The sequence below is a fragment of the Haliaeetus leucocephalus genome, unplaced genomic scaffold (genome assembly GCF_000737465.1).
Source record: "Haliaeetus leucocephalus isolate CR32 unplaced genomic scaffold, Haliaeetus_leucocephalus-4.0 Scaffold763, whole genome shotgun sequence".
Lineage (NCBI taxonomy): Eukaryota > Metazoa > Chordata > Aves > Accipitriformes > Accipitridae > Haliaeetus > Haliaeetus leucocephalus.
In genome coordinates this window covers 3,887,642-3,900,438 of record NW_010973199.1, presented here as the reverse complement: position 1 = coordinate 3,900,438, position 12,797 = coordinate 3,887,642, and the positions used below count along the sequence as shown (strand labels likewise).

At 40.4% G+C, this 12,797-nt stretch overlaps 1 protein-coding gene across 1 annotated transcript in view; it reads right to left on the bottom strand.

The window, feature by feature from the left end:
* The window catches only part of CADPS2 (Ca++-dependent secretion activator 2), a 271,004-nt gene extending 258,898 nt beyond the window's left edge, over positions 1–12,106 (bottom strand). The window contains exon 1 of the mRNA XM_010581326.1: positions 11,810–12,106. Coding sequence (XP_010579628.1) covers positions 11,810–12,106 — 297 coding nt within the window. The remainder of the gene's footprint in view (positions 1–11,809) is intronic.
* Between the last annotated feature and the right edge of the window lie 691 nt (positions 12,107–12,797).

The window sequence follows — 12,797 nt, the reverse complement described above, 5'->3', positions numbered from 1 at the left end:
CACACAGCAATTTACTGCAAAACTCTCCAAATTGAACACAAACCTGAAAGCTGTTCTATTTTCACAGGAAACAATAGTACAGATGCCATCTAAATACTTGATATGAGAAATCCTCTGAAAAATGGTGAAGTGTAGGCAGTAGCAATGCAAAGCCAAAGAACTATGCCTTTGAAAAAAATCCAAGCAAGTTAAAAATACATGGTAATTCTGTTCCTCATCTTAACGAAATGATTAGCGATACGGAACTAGCCCCAAGAAACCTACCAAAGACAAGACCTCCTGCTGAGGCAAGCAAACTTCAACAGAGGTTGCTGTCACTTGGAAAAATTTCCTGCATGACCTCTTGAGAGCAGCAGCCCAACACTGACACATTGTCAGCCTGTACCACTGCTAGTTAAAAATCAATGGGAGAGAAGTATTTGTATTATGTCTGCACATACAGCAAAAATGGCATCTATCCACTTGTCTGCCAGACATCCATTCCCCACACAGAATCTGCACCACAAAGGTTAGTTGTTTCTAACAGAAATCAAACTTTATTCCCAGATACGCAGGACAGGTCTTTCCCTTTATTTGATTCCCCTTATTCTTCTCTAATTTTCTAAAGATATTGGACAAGCTGAGATATCGGAAAATTAAAATCATTAAGGATGGTTTGAGGGTTTTTTTCAGCACACACTTGTTCTCATAGGAGACTTAAAAAAGAGCGGAGCACTCCCGCAGACGGTGCACCACTGCTGAGCAAGCAGCTCCTTTACCCCATGGAATATTCACAGCTCTGACACGAGAACATGCGGGCTTCCTGCCAAGGCAATTATGCAAATACGTTTCCACGCTTGCAGACCTCATTCTTTAGGTGATTTGCTTGTCTATTACCCACACATCAAACAAAAACATTATGAATAAGGCAACAAAATATAAATTTAATTCTGACTTCCTCATTTCTAACCATCATAGTTCAGCAAACTAAAATGCCTTTAAAATAGTTATATATGGCTTTCATATTCACTACTTCAGGTAGTAAGGAATTCTAAGGGTTGGGTGGCATTTTAGGATTGCTGTACATTTCTTAAATTACTTATGTTTTCGTGCGAAAACTGGATGTGCAGGGGAATAAAGTTCTCCTGCAAAACTAAAAAATAATAATAATTCCAATGGAAAATATGAAAAGCTACACCTTGCACTAAGGATAATCTGAAGTCTATTTTACAGGTCCCAAGTACTGCCATGTATATAGATGTAGTTGTGTTAACTGTCAAGATACAGAATAATTTATAGCGGTCTGCTGTAGCATACAGTTCCTCTGGGTTTTTTTATTTGTCAGAATATTGAGTGTACAGTGAATTTTCACTCATCTTTTTTTTTTTTATGTTGGTCATTTTTAATGGATTCATTAACAGTCTTCAATTTGCAGCCAAATGCCTTTAAAAATGAAATGAAACAAAACAAAACCACCAGTAAAAGAAGTAGCTTAGAAATGCGGAGAATAAAGGGAAGTCTAATTGCATTAGAATGCCATAATAGTGAATGGAGAGAAACAGGCATCTATACAGGACATTAGCTCTTGCACACTGGCAAACAGCTCAACCTATCCAAGTCCGGGCTACCTTTGAAGTTGTCCATCTTGGTTAACAAGGAACAAGAGATAAGCACATCATGCATAACCAGAATCCCAAGTGAAATGCTTAAACTTAAGGGCAATAAGCCTGGCCAGATTCTCTCTGGTAGAAGTTCACATAAAGGAGCTCAAAATCCTTCTGCAGTAGGATTACTTTTTCACTGCACATGCCCTTTCCGCCTTTCCTCTGTGCAAGACCCATACACATCAGACCTTTGCTTTCAGTCCCTCACTACTTCTTTACATCTTTACTGTCAGTTGCCTCTATGTCTGCATTTTAATTCTAATAAAAAGAACCATGAACAGCAAAATTAAAATAAAAATAAAAACTGACATTACTACATGTACCCCCAAATGTAAACTGAATCCTGAATATCACCTGAAGTGTACAGCGAAGCCTCACTGATTCTCTTGCTTTCCCTCAACCTGCTTCAGTTTTGTATTGCTTATTTGGATTTCACATTCTCAGTGGTATGAAATCTGTTGTAACTCTGTGTGATACTTCATAAATAACTACTGCCCTCAAATTTGCTTTTTCTTTATTGCAGCCATGCAACAGGTAAAAATTTCTCTTCCCCTCCACGCCTGTGCCTTTCACAAAAGGTAACTTTTTGTTTTTTACTTTACATTTGTTAACCTTAATAGACTATCAAAAAATGAAAACATATATTTAAGATAGAATAAACTTCTCTAAGAGCTATTTAATTAATAAAGAATATCTTTTTTCCAAGCTGCAGTAGCAATTTAACTTTTCATAATTTACAGAGTAACACAAAGGTATCGAAAGAGCCTCAAGTGCTTAACTATTAAAAAAATTTCTCATCTTGCATTTAACATTTCAAAGAAGTCTTACATATCGCCCAATAAGTCCTCTTTGAGCACTAATTTAAAGATTTGCTTTTTTCCTTCTAAAGTGAAACTTGGGTATGAAAAGCGAGAGGCATTTCTGTTTTAGCTCCACTCATACCTTTAAACAATTTCAATAAATGGATTTTACAGAGTTTAAATTCTTTTTTTATAAGAAGTTGCATTTCAAACAGATCTGGCAGTTTAGGGAGTTGTTCCAGTGTCACAGGTTTTACTTCATTAAATAATAAACTCCAATATTTTGAAGGAAAAATGAAGCATGTATGTATATGTAACAGTAACACTGTTTATCTTCTCTTTGAAAGAAATAAGGAAAAAAAAAAACATCCTAGCTTCACAGACTTTGATTTAGAGCATTTTCATCTGCTTCTCACTGCCTAAGTACACAGAGCAGCTCACTACTGCCCTAAACATAGGCAGCCAACAGCAGCTGGCAAAGACGTAACTCACAGCACAACTGTCCCCTACAAAACTTTGGCCTTTAAAATGAAAAAGCTTAAAATGTGACCTGTGTGTTGGCCACAACCAGCCTCTCTCCCCATGCCCCAGAGCACCGCGGATGCTGGCTTGCAACCACAGCCTGCAGCTGGCCCTATTCCCCACAAGTGCAGTCAGCCAAAGAGCTGGTACTGGAGGAATAACATTCTGAACCATTGCCACCTTGTGGCAATTTTAGAAATATAGCAAAGAAATAATTGCAGGTTGCATGTCTTCACGCTCAGAGCTGGGATCTGTGCGAGTTATCAATAAGCCCCTGACCTTAGCACAAGCAAGAGCATTGCTGCTTCTCTACTCCCACACTGTAGTGTGAAATTACCCTTTTTCAGACCATATGGGTATTTTAGGGAAATAGCAGGAGGTGATGACTGCAATTATTGATAGAGCTAGATAAAATATTTCTTATGCAGACTACAAAAAGAAAGGGGTAGGGGTAGGGAGGAGCCAACCAAAGAGCCACTCCCTGAATTCTCAGCTGCAATGTATATGATCTGTAGCATCAAACATGACTTAAGTCCCTGAACACTTCCTAAAAACAAGAAGCTTTTTTATTTCAAAACTACGCCATTTTGTCCAATGTCTTCCGCAGCAGCAGCTGCTTGTGGACAACTTTAGCCAAAACGATACTTTCTGAGAGCAGAGAAGAGCGGAAAAAGAAATAACGCAATGAGCATTCCCTCAAACAGCTGTCTCTCCCTTCCATTTCAGTCAGGAGACAAATATGCATCTCCTGAATGAACAGAAACGAAGGTACAAATAACCCCTTTTCCATCCAACTTCTCACACACTTCTTTGAACGTAACTTTGTTTCTTGTCCTGCCAGGCTCTTTGTCAAGGAAAAAAAAAAAGGAAAAAAGAGTAGAAATTATGCTAAGGACTAACTTTCTGATGTCATGAATTGAGTTTCGCTATAGGATAATTCATCCCACTTGCCCATACCCTCAGCCAGAACCAAACCTGGATGATACAACAGGTCAATGCATTTACAGTGATGCTCAATTTGACACACCACTTCCAGGATGATAAAAATTCAACTACCAATAATTTCCTAGCAATTCAAATAGACCCTACACATTTAACAGGTCCACTTGCACATCAAACCAAGTTTTCAACCTAAGCTCCACATGCATACAAAAGGAGCATGTATGCACTTTACATGTTTTTTGTTGTTTTTTTTTTTAGGTTTTGTTTCATATGATTTCACTCTGCCTTGAAAGGTAGCTGGTTAAGTGCCGATCTAACTGCCATCTCCCTTGTCTCCCCACCTTCCCAAATCCTCCAACCGCAGCAGCGTGCTCAAGGATGTCAAGCTCAGCGACTCCCTCCTTGCACCTCTTCTGCAGAGTCTCCCAGCTCAGCTGTGCAGGGGTACTGGTCAACCCATCACAGCGGGCTTTCCTCTTCCCAAATGAGCCTTGGAAACGGCAGGACAGCATCTAACAACACTTGCAACAGCCGTCACTCTACTGCCGAGTGAGACTCAAGAACCACCCTGCTGTAACCCCAGCTTCCCATGGTGGTGGAGAAGGCTTTATCCACAGGGCCGGACTCTGGAAAGCCACATACACACTTCCTCTGCAAGAGCCAAGGGCAGGGCACAGTGTCTTAGGCTGAACCCATCATTATCCTCTCCTTCCAGGAAAAAAAAAAATGCCTGTGCCACATCATTGGCTGTTGATGAGCTTCACCTCACACTGGTGATGAGAATAAGCCTGCAAAGCAAATAGCCAGTTATAAACAGCAATTCTCACTCCATTTCTCCTCCTTCTCCACCACCCTGCCTCCTCTTCCAGTATCTGCCTACACAAGCATATTACTTGTGTTTCAGAGCAGAGACGGAGACTGTTCATTTATAGTGAATTACTTGAGAGATTTTCTACTGAGGAAGAAGACTAAATAAATAGTATTAGAGAATCTCAGTACTAAGACAAAGGTGATAGCTGTGGTTACTGTGCTGAACTATGGAGGTCTTCATTGTGTGCAATAATGGCCCTAGACAGCATGTGGGTGGCACACAATACATGCTGTCCTTTACTATTCATTACATAAACCAGTTTGATTTTCTATATAACAGATAAATATTTTGCTGTCACTTAGCAACCTGCCCTGTTCATTGATTTTCTTAAAGCTTAAGTTACTCCAAGTAAAACAGTGTCTGTAAGGATTCTGTTTGCTGTCACTCAGCACAGACTACACTATGTACATACTCGTTGTGCAACAATTCAGTGCCTCATAGAATCAAATATTAGATTTCCAAAATCAGATAATACATTTACCAAACAAGTTCATCATTCTTTATAATCAAACAAGCACAACATGGCATTTACTCTTCATTGGTCTGACACTTGTTTAAAAACCAGAAACACTACCAATAATGTACTGGTCATTCAATTCCACTTATAGGGTATTTCACTGTAAGTTAGAAATATTTTCTGTATCATTAAGTCTGAAACTTTACATATTTTCATTGTCTGGAGCATCATATTCAAAATTCTTTGACAGGATTGTAAAACATTTCACAAGGAACAGAGAGTTTGGGGGTTGGTTTTCTTCAGGAGTAGAGGGGATGGGACAAAAATCACAGGCAGTAAGCAAAGGCCAAGTCTCATTTATGTGAAGCAATTCAAGTGTACCACACTGACTACCAAAATATAGAACCAAAGACAGCTTCCAAAAAGGTCAGATTGGCAACCTGAGAGGAAAAGAAAATTAAGTATTTTGATAATGAAGGGGAACAAATATTGGGGGGGAAATCAGACTCCTAATTTTTGGACAAAAGAATGAAAAGATATAAAGAAATGCAGAAAAAATTAACTACTTAGAAGTTCCTCATAGCAACGGTAGATTTCTTTACTGTTGAAAAAAATTGTCAACCTTTTACAGACTATGCCACACTAGGAGAGAAAGCATCTGCTACGTATTTGTCCCAAGTGCAGTAAATATCACACCCAATAAAAGCTATCTCTGAGATGAGGTTGTCAGCACAGCTGCAATCATCTTCTTTGTACCTACTCCTACCATCTGAGATTTGCTGTAGAGCTTAGCTGACAATCATCAGCTAGATTTGTATTATTGTATTTGTTTCTTCTGTGCAGCAGACTTCACTGATCTCCTCTCAGTCCTGAGTGGCTGCATAGACATGCTACAGCTAGGCCAGCTGTGTTTTGCCGTCCCTCATGCCACCACTGTTTGAGGCCACCTCCCATGCAGAGTACACAGTGGCACTACAGCTTTACTTCCTTGAGGTTGCCAGAGGCACAAGGAGACCAGTCATGCCTGAAAGCTACGCAAGCAAAGCTTCCAGCCAAGAAAGCTGATGATGGCTCGTGCGGGTGACCATGAAAATTATGCCTAGCAGAGATGCACACAGTGATCCTTGCCCTGGTGGGAACCTCAGCTACTAGTGCCTTTCCAGAAATGAAAACTGAGGGAAGTTTAGAGGTAACTGCTGTTAACATGTGAGTAGATGTACAGCTCTGACTCACAGCGTACGTCAGCAGTTCAAACTGTGCTGGACTGAATGGATTTGCACCACTTCCTACAGCATAGCTCCTGTCTTCCTCCTCTGCATCTACATCATCTTTTCCACCCCATGTCAACTTTGCACCCCCAGAACTATTTGTCAGAAGAACTATTTACTCCAAGAAACCAGCTTTCTCATTTTGCAAAACTTCTCCACATATAAATTAAGCTACCAGAAACAGCTTTTTCATACCTCAGAAGTGTTGCACTGAAGAGCTTTGTTTGCCAACAACCTTACACCAGGACATTTTGCCAGCAAACATCTCTAAGTGTAGCTGAGGAGGCTACAGCAGAGTTGCTTGAACTAACGGAAGCATCAGCAAAATACATGTTCCTCCAACCTACTCTCATATTTCCAAGGGTGACATTCATGTTCCGGTTTAGCCCACTTTCTAAGGAGACACTGTGATCATACAACCCTTCCTTGGTTGTGAAAATGTCAGCTTTTCCCCCCCCCACATAACTTCTGCATGCACTTCTCAGTTTCTATCAGTTCTAAGAAAAAAAAATGTGTGGAGGTTTCACAGATAACAAGATTTTCCCTTCTCTGAAAAATCAAATTAAAATAAAACCCAAATTATTCTTCTCAGTGATGGAAATGCAAGCAAAACTAAGAGACTGTAGTTTCTGTTTCGCACCTGGCAAATACAAGTCATATGCCCATCACACTCCGTGGCAACATGTTTCAGGACTAGTTTGGCTTAAATTCAAGGAATAGAAAGGATAACAATAAAAGTTGGAATAAAATCCAGAACAAAGTATCCATTTTATTCTGGGTTCTGATAAGGTTTAAAAAATTATTTCACCAAGCTAAGTAATTTTACAAAATATTTTCCACAAAAATTTATCTAGTTTCATTGATAGGCAGAATTGTGTCCATACTCCATCTACCTTCTCTGTGAGGGCTGTGAAACAGAAATTTAGGATGCATGGGACCTCTAGAATTCATCTAGTCAAACCTCCTTCTCAAAGCAAGGCTAGGTCTGAAGATAATCACGCTGTTCCAGACCTTGTCCAGACAAGCTTTGTGTATCTCCACAGATGAAGATACTGCAGATTCTCTAACCTGCTCCAATGCTTTTTCTGAAGTTCCCGCCCAGCCCCCTAATATCTTGTCAGAAGTTCCATGTTGTGGCTTCTGACTATTCCTTCCTGTTCTTTTCTTGCGCACCTCTAAAAAGAATCTGGCTCCATCTTCTCTGTAGCCCTGTTCCCCTCAAGGACTACAAAATAGCAGTTAACCTCTTAACCTTCTCCAGACTAAACCAAACCAGACCTCTCCACCACCCCTTGTGTATCATCTTTTCCACCTCTCTAAGCATCTGAGGGGACCCTGATGGACTTCTTCCAGTTTGTTGATACCACTCTTCTACTTGGGGACCCAAAAATGCATTGAGTATTCAAGATGTGGCCACACCAGTGTCAAGCAGATGGGAAAATAAATGTAGTTCCCCTGACCTGCTAGCTGCACTCCTGCTAATGCAGCTGAACATGCAACCAGCCTTCATTCCCTCAACTCACACTCTACTTGGCTCTCCATCAGGATCCCCAGGTCCTTTGTGGCAGAGGATGCAGCTAGTCAGTCCCTTGCCTGTAAAGACGCATGGGGCTCTGGCCTTAAAGTGGGGCTTGGCTTTTCTTTGTGCTGAACGTCTAGAGATTTTTGCTGACTCATTTGTCCAGAAAATCAGGAGTCCCCTGAGTAGCGGCCCTGCCCTTCTGCTATCAAGTGGTCCTCTCAATTAGATGTCATCTGAGAATGTGCCGAGGCTGCCTTCAGTTCTATTTTCCAAGCCCATCTATAGAATCATTTAGGTTGGAAAAGAGCTTTAAGATCACCGAGTCCTACAATTGATCACTATATTTGTACATCAGCATCGTTTGGTCAACCCACCTGTACCCTCCCCCAGCTCATCATCCCAACAGAAAACATGAAAATACCACTTCTTTATGGAGACTGGAAAAATAAATTGACAATACATAAACTGCAGCACAAACAGTTATTTTGAACTAAAGCCTTCTGGCTTCCCTAGAACTAGATAGGAGCAGACAGTCCACATCACTGAATCACTCTTCAGGTTAAGGGCAATAAATTCAGACTTAAAAACTATCTCATGAATTACATGCCTTCAACTCCAACTAACAAATTAATGTTGTGAAAATTTAACATGTATCAGCACCTTGCCAAAGTACATTGTAGGTACCAAAAATCGTCTTGGGGGACTAGACAAGTATATGGAAGAGAAATCTACCGCAGATTATATGCACAGAAATGCTACACACTAAATACAATCCCCACTCCGTGCCATCTGGTATAGGAAATTCCTGAGTTTAATATAATTATGGCAATTACCACATACACTTGCTCCATTTTCAATCTCCACCTAGACTGGATCTGATTAAGGCCACTGTTAGAAATAGTGTAGTTGGCTAGATGGACTGTTTTTCCGATCCAATTAACAAACAGAAGAAACTAAAGAAACAGAGGTAAAGCCTGGCCTGTAAGGTCATTAACAGTTATGTCGTCACATCATACAGACACACATACTTTACACGCACAACCCAGTTTAGCTATGGTATGGTAGAACTAGGATGCTTGAAGAGCCATAATACTAATGACTGTAGAAAAAAACAAAAAAATAAAGTGCTAACCCAAGTGACCTTCAGTTTTGTCTGACAAGGACACCACTGCTGCGAAAGAGACTGCAGCTTTCAATGAGCTATCCAGGTACTATCTCATCTTGTACACTTCTATTTGTCACATATTCTCCTACCCTGGAAATCTGTAGTGGGAAAAATTTCTACTTTGAAATCCTTCCCCAGCCTCTCAAGATGAGCCCTCAAACATTTCCATAAGCCTCAGGAATCCGTTTATCGCAAACAACATCTAGACACTATCTGAACAATAAATACAAACATCTGCATAGCCATCACAATAAACATCCTCTGTGACAGACACATCCAAATCCCTGAATACATTTATTTCTCAGCACATAATAAGATTTTGAACTAGCACAGCAGACATCTCATGAAAACCACAGGGATGAAACTAAGCAACTGCACACGGCAACCAACTCACACAAACGTTTCCTTAACAGCAAAAAGAGCACTTCTCCTGAAAGTGTCCCATCTCTGACCTCCCAGCCCCATCTCTCAGAGCTATCTCTGGGAACTAATTTTCACAAACTCATGAATCCAAGAAAGTTTAGTTTTGTGCTGCATTATAAAATTATACAAGAGAAATGTCCAGTAAGTAGGTAAAAGCTTTATTACGTCCTCCTCAATACTCATGTACGCCTTCCACAACTATCTGTTCTCTAATGCAGATTGACTACCGTAACATAATTCAATGCAGAACAAACACCCCCAGCTAGCAGTTAGCTCTGAAATTTTATGCTTCTGTCTCAGACTTTAATATCTCACACACCTACAACTCCCTCCCCTTTTCCCCTCTCCCCCAATCATACAGACCAGTCTAATAGAAGGTATTAATTTTACCCCACAAATCTTGTTCTCCTTACATCCAAGAGCCCTGATTGCTACAGCATTATTCAGCATCAGCAGTCTAATACACTCAAACAAAATTCTTAATACACCACTAGGTTTTGCTTATCAAGATATGCAGGAGACTCTCCATCAGCTGAAGACTTAAGTACAAAGGAACATCTTCCCAAACCAAGTGTTCTAGCAGAAAGAAAGGATTTAAAAAAGGAACGACAGGATGCGTTTTTATATGCACATAATTAGGAAGTCAGACTAGATCATCACAGTCCTTCTGGTCAGTTTGCAGAAGATTCTCAGGGCTTAATTTACACAGCTGAAACTACCAGGTGAGCAATACAGATTTTGTAATGACATCTGATTGCAGCCTTAAGCAGTACCTCACTTAGTTTCAAATTCACAAACTGAAAAAAAAAAAAGCCTTCCAAAGGGGATGCAGAGGTACCACATGATCCTTGAGCATATTACAAACATGTTTTGTCAGATGTCTATGTACACCAGACTCAATTATTCATTTCTATACCAAAATACATAGACATACTATCCAAATTTACACACTTGGTCATATTGGCCGACACATCTGAAACACAAGACGAGCATTCCACAGTCAATCTCATTTCAGTTATACATACCTATACCATACATGACTATGGTGTCCTCTTTTGTTGAAGTGTTGTTTTAGTCTGTGAGAGGTTTACACATAGCACTCAAACATCTGTTGACATTTTTTTTCCACAGCATATTTATTAACAGGTAATATAAATTCATCAATTAGTGCAAATTTACTCAACTTTCTGGAAAAATGAACTTGTCTCAGAACTGTATGCTATAACATTAAAATGTAGAAGGAAAATACAGTATATAGATCTAAATATACAGTTTTCACATTCTAAATAAATCTGTCAGACTTCACACATTTCTTGAGAGGCCCAAGAGATTGGTATACTAATTCTATCCAAAGTTATATTTCCCTGGGCAATCTTTATATAACTAAGAGCCACAAGAAAACACTTGATTAAAATTCCCTTAAAAGGAGAAGTACTCAAAAAAATCCCCCTAGAATATCACAAATAAATGGCTGTCCACTCTGTTTTAGAAGTTCCAAGCAATGGGATCCTCATAATTGTTAAATTGGGAAATTAAAATGGTAGCTAACAGATTTTATTGTCAGGCTTTTCCTGATAGTGATTCAGAACTTTGTCTTTTTTTGCTGCATTTTAATCCTATTTCAAGTGCTGCCTTTTGCTGTGCTAAGTGATTTCCTGTTTGGTATGTTTTCATATCATCCAAGCCTTTTAGGATTTACTTCTGTTTATGAGCATCTTTTTCCCCTCTCATCCTTGTTCCTGTGCTTTTTTTTTTGGAGGGAAGAAGCAGCTTCATACATTAAAAAGAAAACATTTGTTCATTTTGGTTTTTGGTTTTTTTGTTGTTTTTTTTTTTTAAATAATCAAGATTCTGGATTCTGTTTCCTTTTTTCACTTAAGTACTTCCCTCTTCTTAACCATTTGAAATGAAGTCGCAGTATTTGGTATCACACCACCTACTAATTATCATCTAAAAATCTCATTCCTAAGTGTTAATTTTGTCTTCCCTTGTGAAAATGCCGTATAAAGTAATCCAACACAGATGCTCCTTGGTTCTCACGAAGTCCTTCTGTGACCTGACAGGTACAATTCCCGTAACTGCTGAGCTTTCATTTGGTCTCCAGCACATATGTGCTTGCACATCATATGACTTGAGTAACAGACAGTATGTTAACATTTCTGAGTAAAATACATGGTTTTGTCACCTCTGCCATACAATGTGCTGGCTAAGCTGGAGATCAGCCCCTTCGTGGCAAAGAGCTGTGGTGGAGAAGGGCAGCAGGGAGGCCTTGACCCTCCCGCCTTGGGAGCCCCATGGTGGCTGCGTGGCACTTGTCAGCGCCCTGTCTCCTGCCTCCTTGATCCTCAGCCCAATCCTCACCCACTGACGTGACTCCCTGGCTTGGCCTCGGACCTGGCTCTTCACCATAGCCTTCCCAGGGGACCACGGGACGGAGGCTGACCCTGAACACTGCCTCCAGACACGATTCTGACTCTGGCTGCCTGCCGGCATCCCAGCTTGCCTCCCCTTAAGGGTTGGCCTGTCCCTACTGCTCCCCAACGTCCCCTTCATTTCCTCCCGCCGCCCTCAAAATTACCCCTTCCCTAGCAATAAGCTGGGGCCTTCACATCTGCTCTCCCCTCTTTCCTTACTCCTGCCTCCAGCTTTGGTGACCACAGAGCTTCTAGCATGCTGCCCCCCATGTCACCTCTCCTCCTTCTCTTCTGGCAGGCATGCTCTCAGCAGAAAGGCAGAAGAACACCCTGAAAAACAACCACCCCTCAGCCTCATGAATAAAAATGTACCTTTAACATTCTAATCTACGTTACTCAAAATACAAGCAGAAACTACACCATTTATAACATCTCCCTGTAGATCTCTATGTCCACCCTATGCAAACTGTATAAGCTATTCACTGATATTATCAGAATAGCTTTCAAGATCTTCAATGATTTGTTTCCAAACATAACCCATGCTGTATCTTTGTCTTCCCATTTTTGTACCATTTTCAAAATTTTGCCGTCTTTCAGCTTTCATAAATCAATTTTCTCCTTATGTATCTTCTTCCTCACAGATGCTTCAGGGACGATGCAGAAGATTTCACCTTCAGATTCACCTCAGCTCACATGCACAAGCAGATCTCATTCAACAGGCTCACCCAAGCAGACGACCCACGCAATTCTCTTTGCTTCTTCTCTCACCT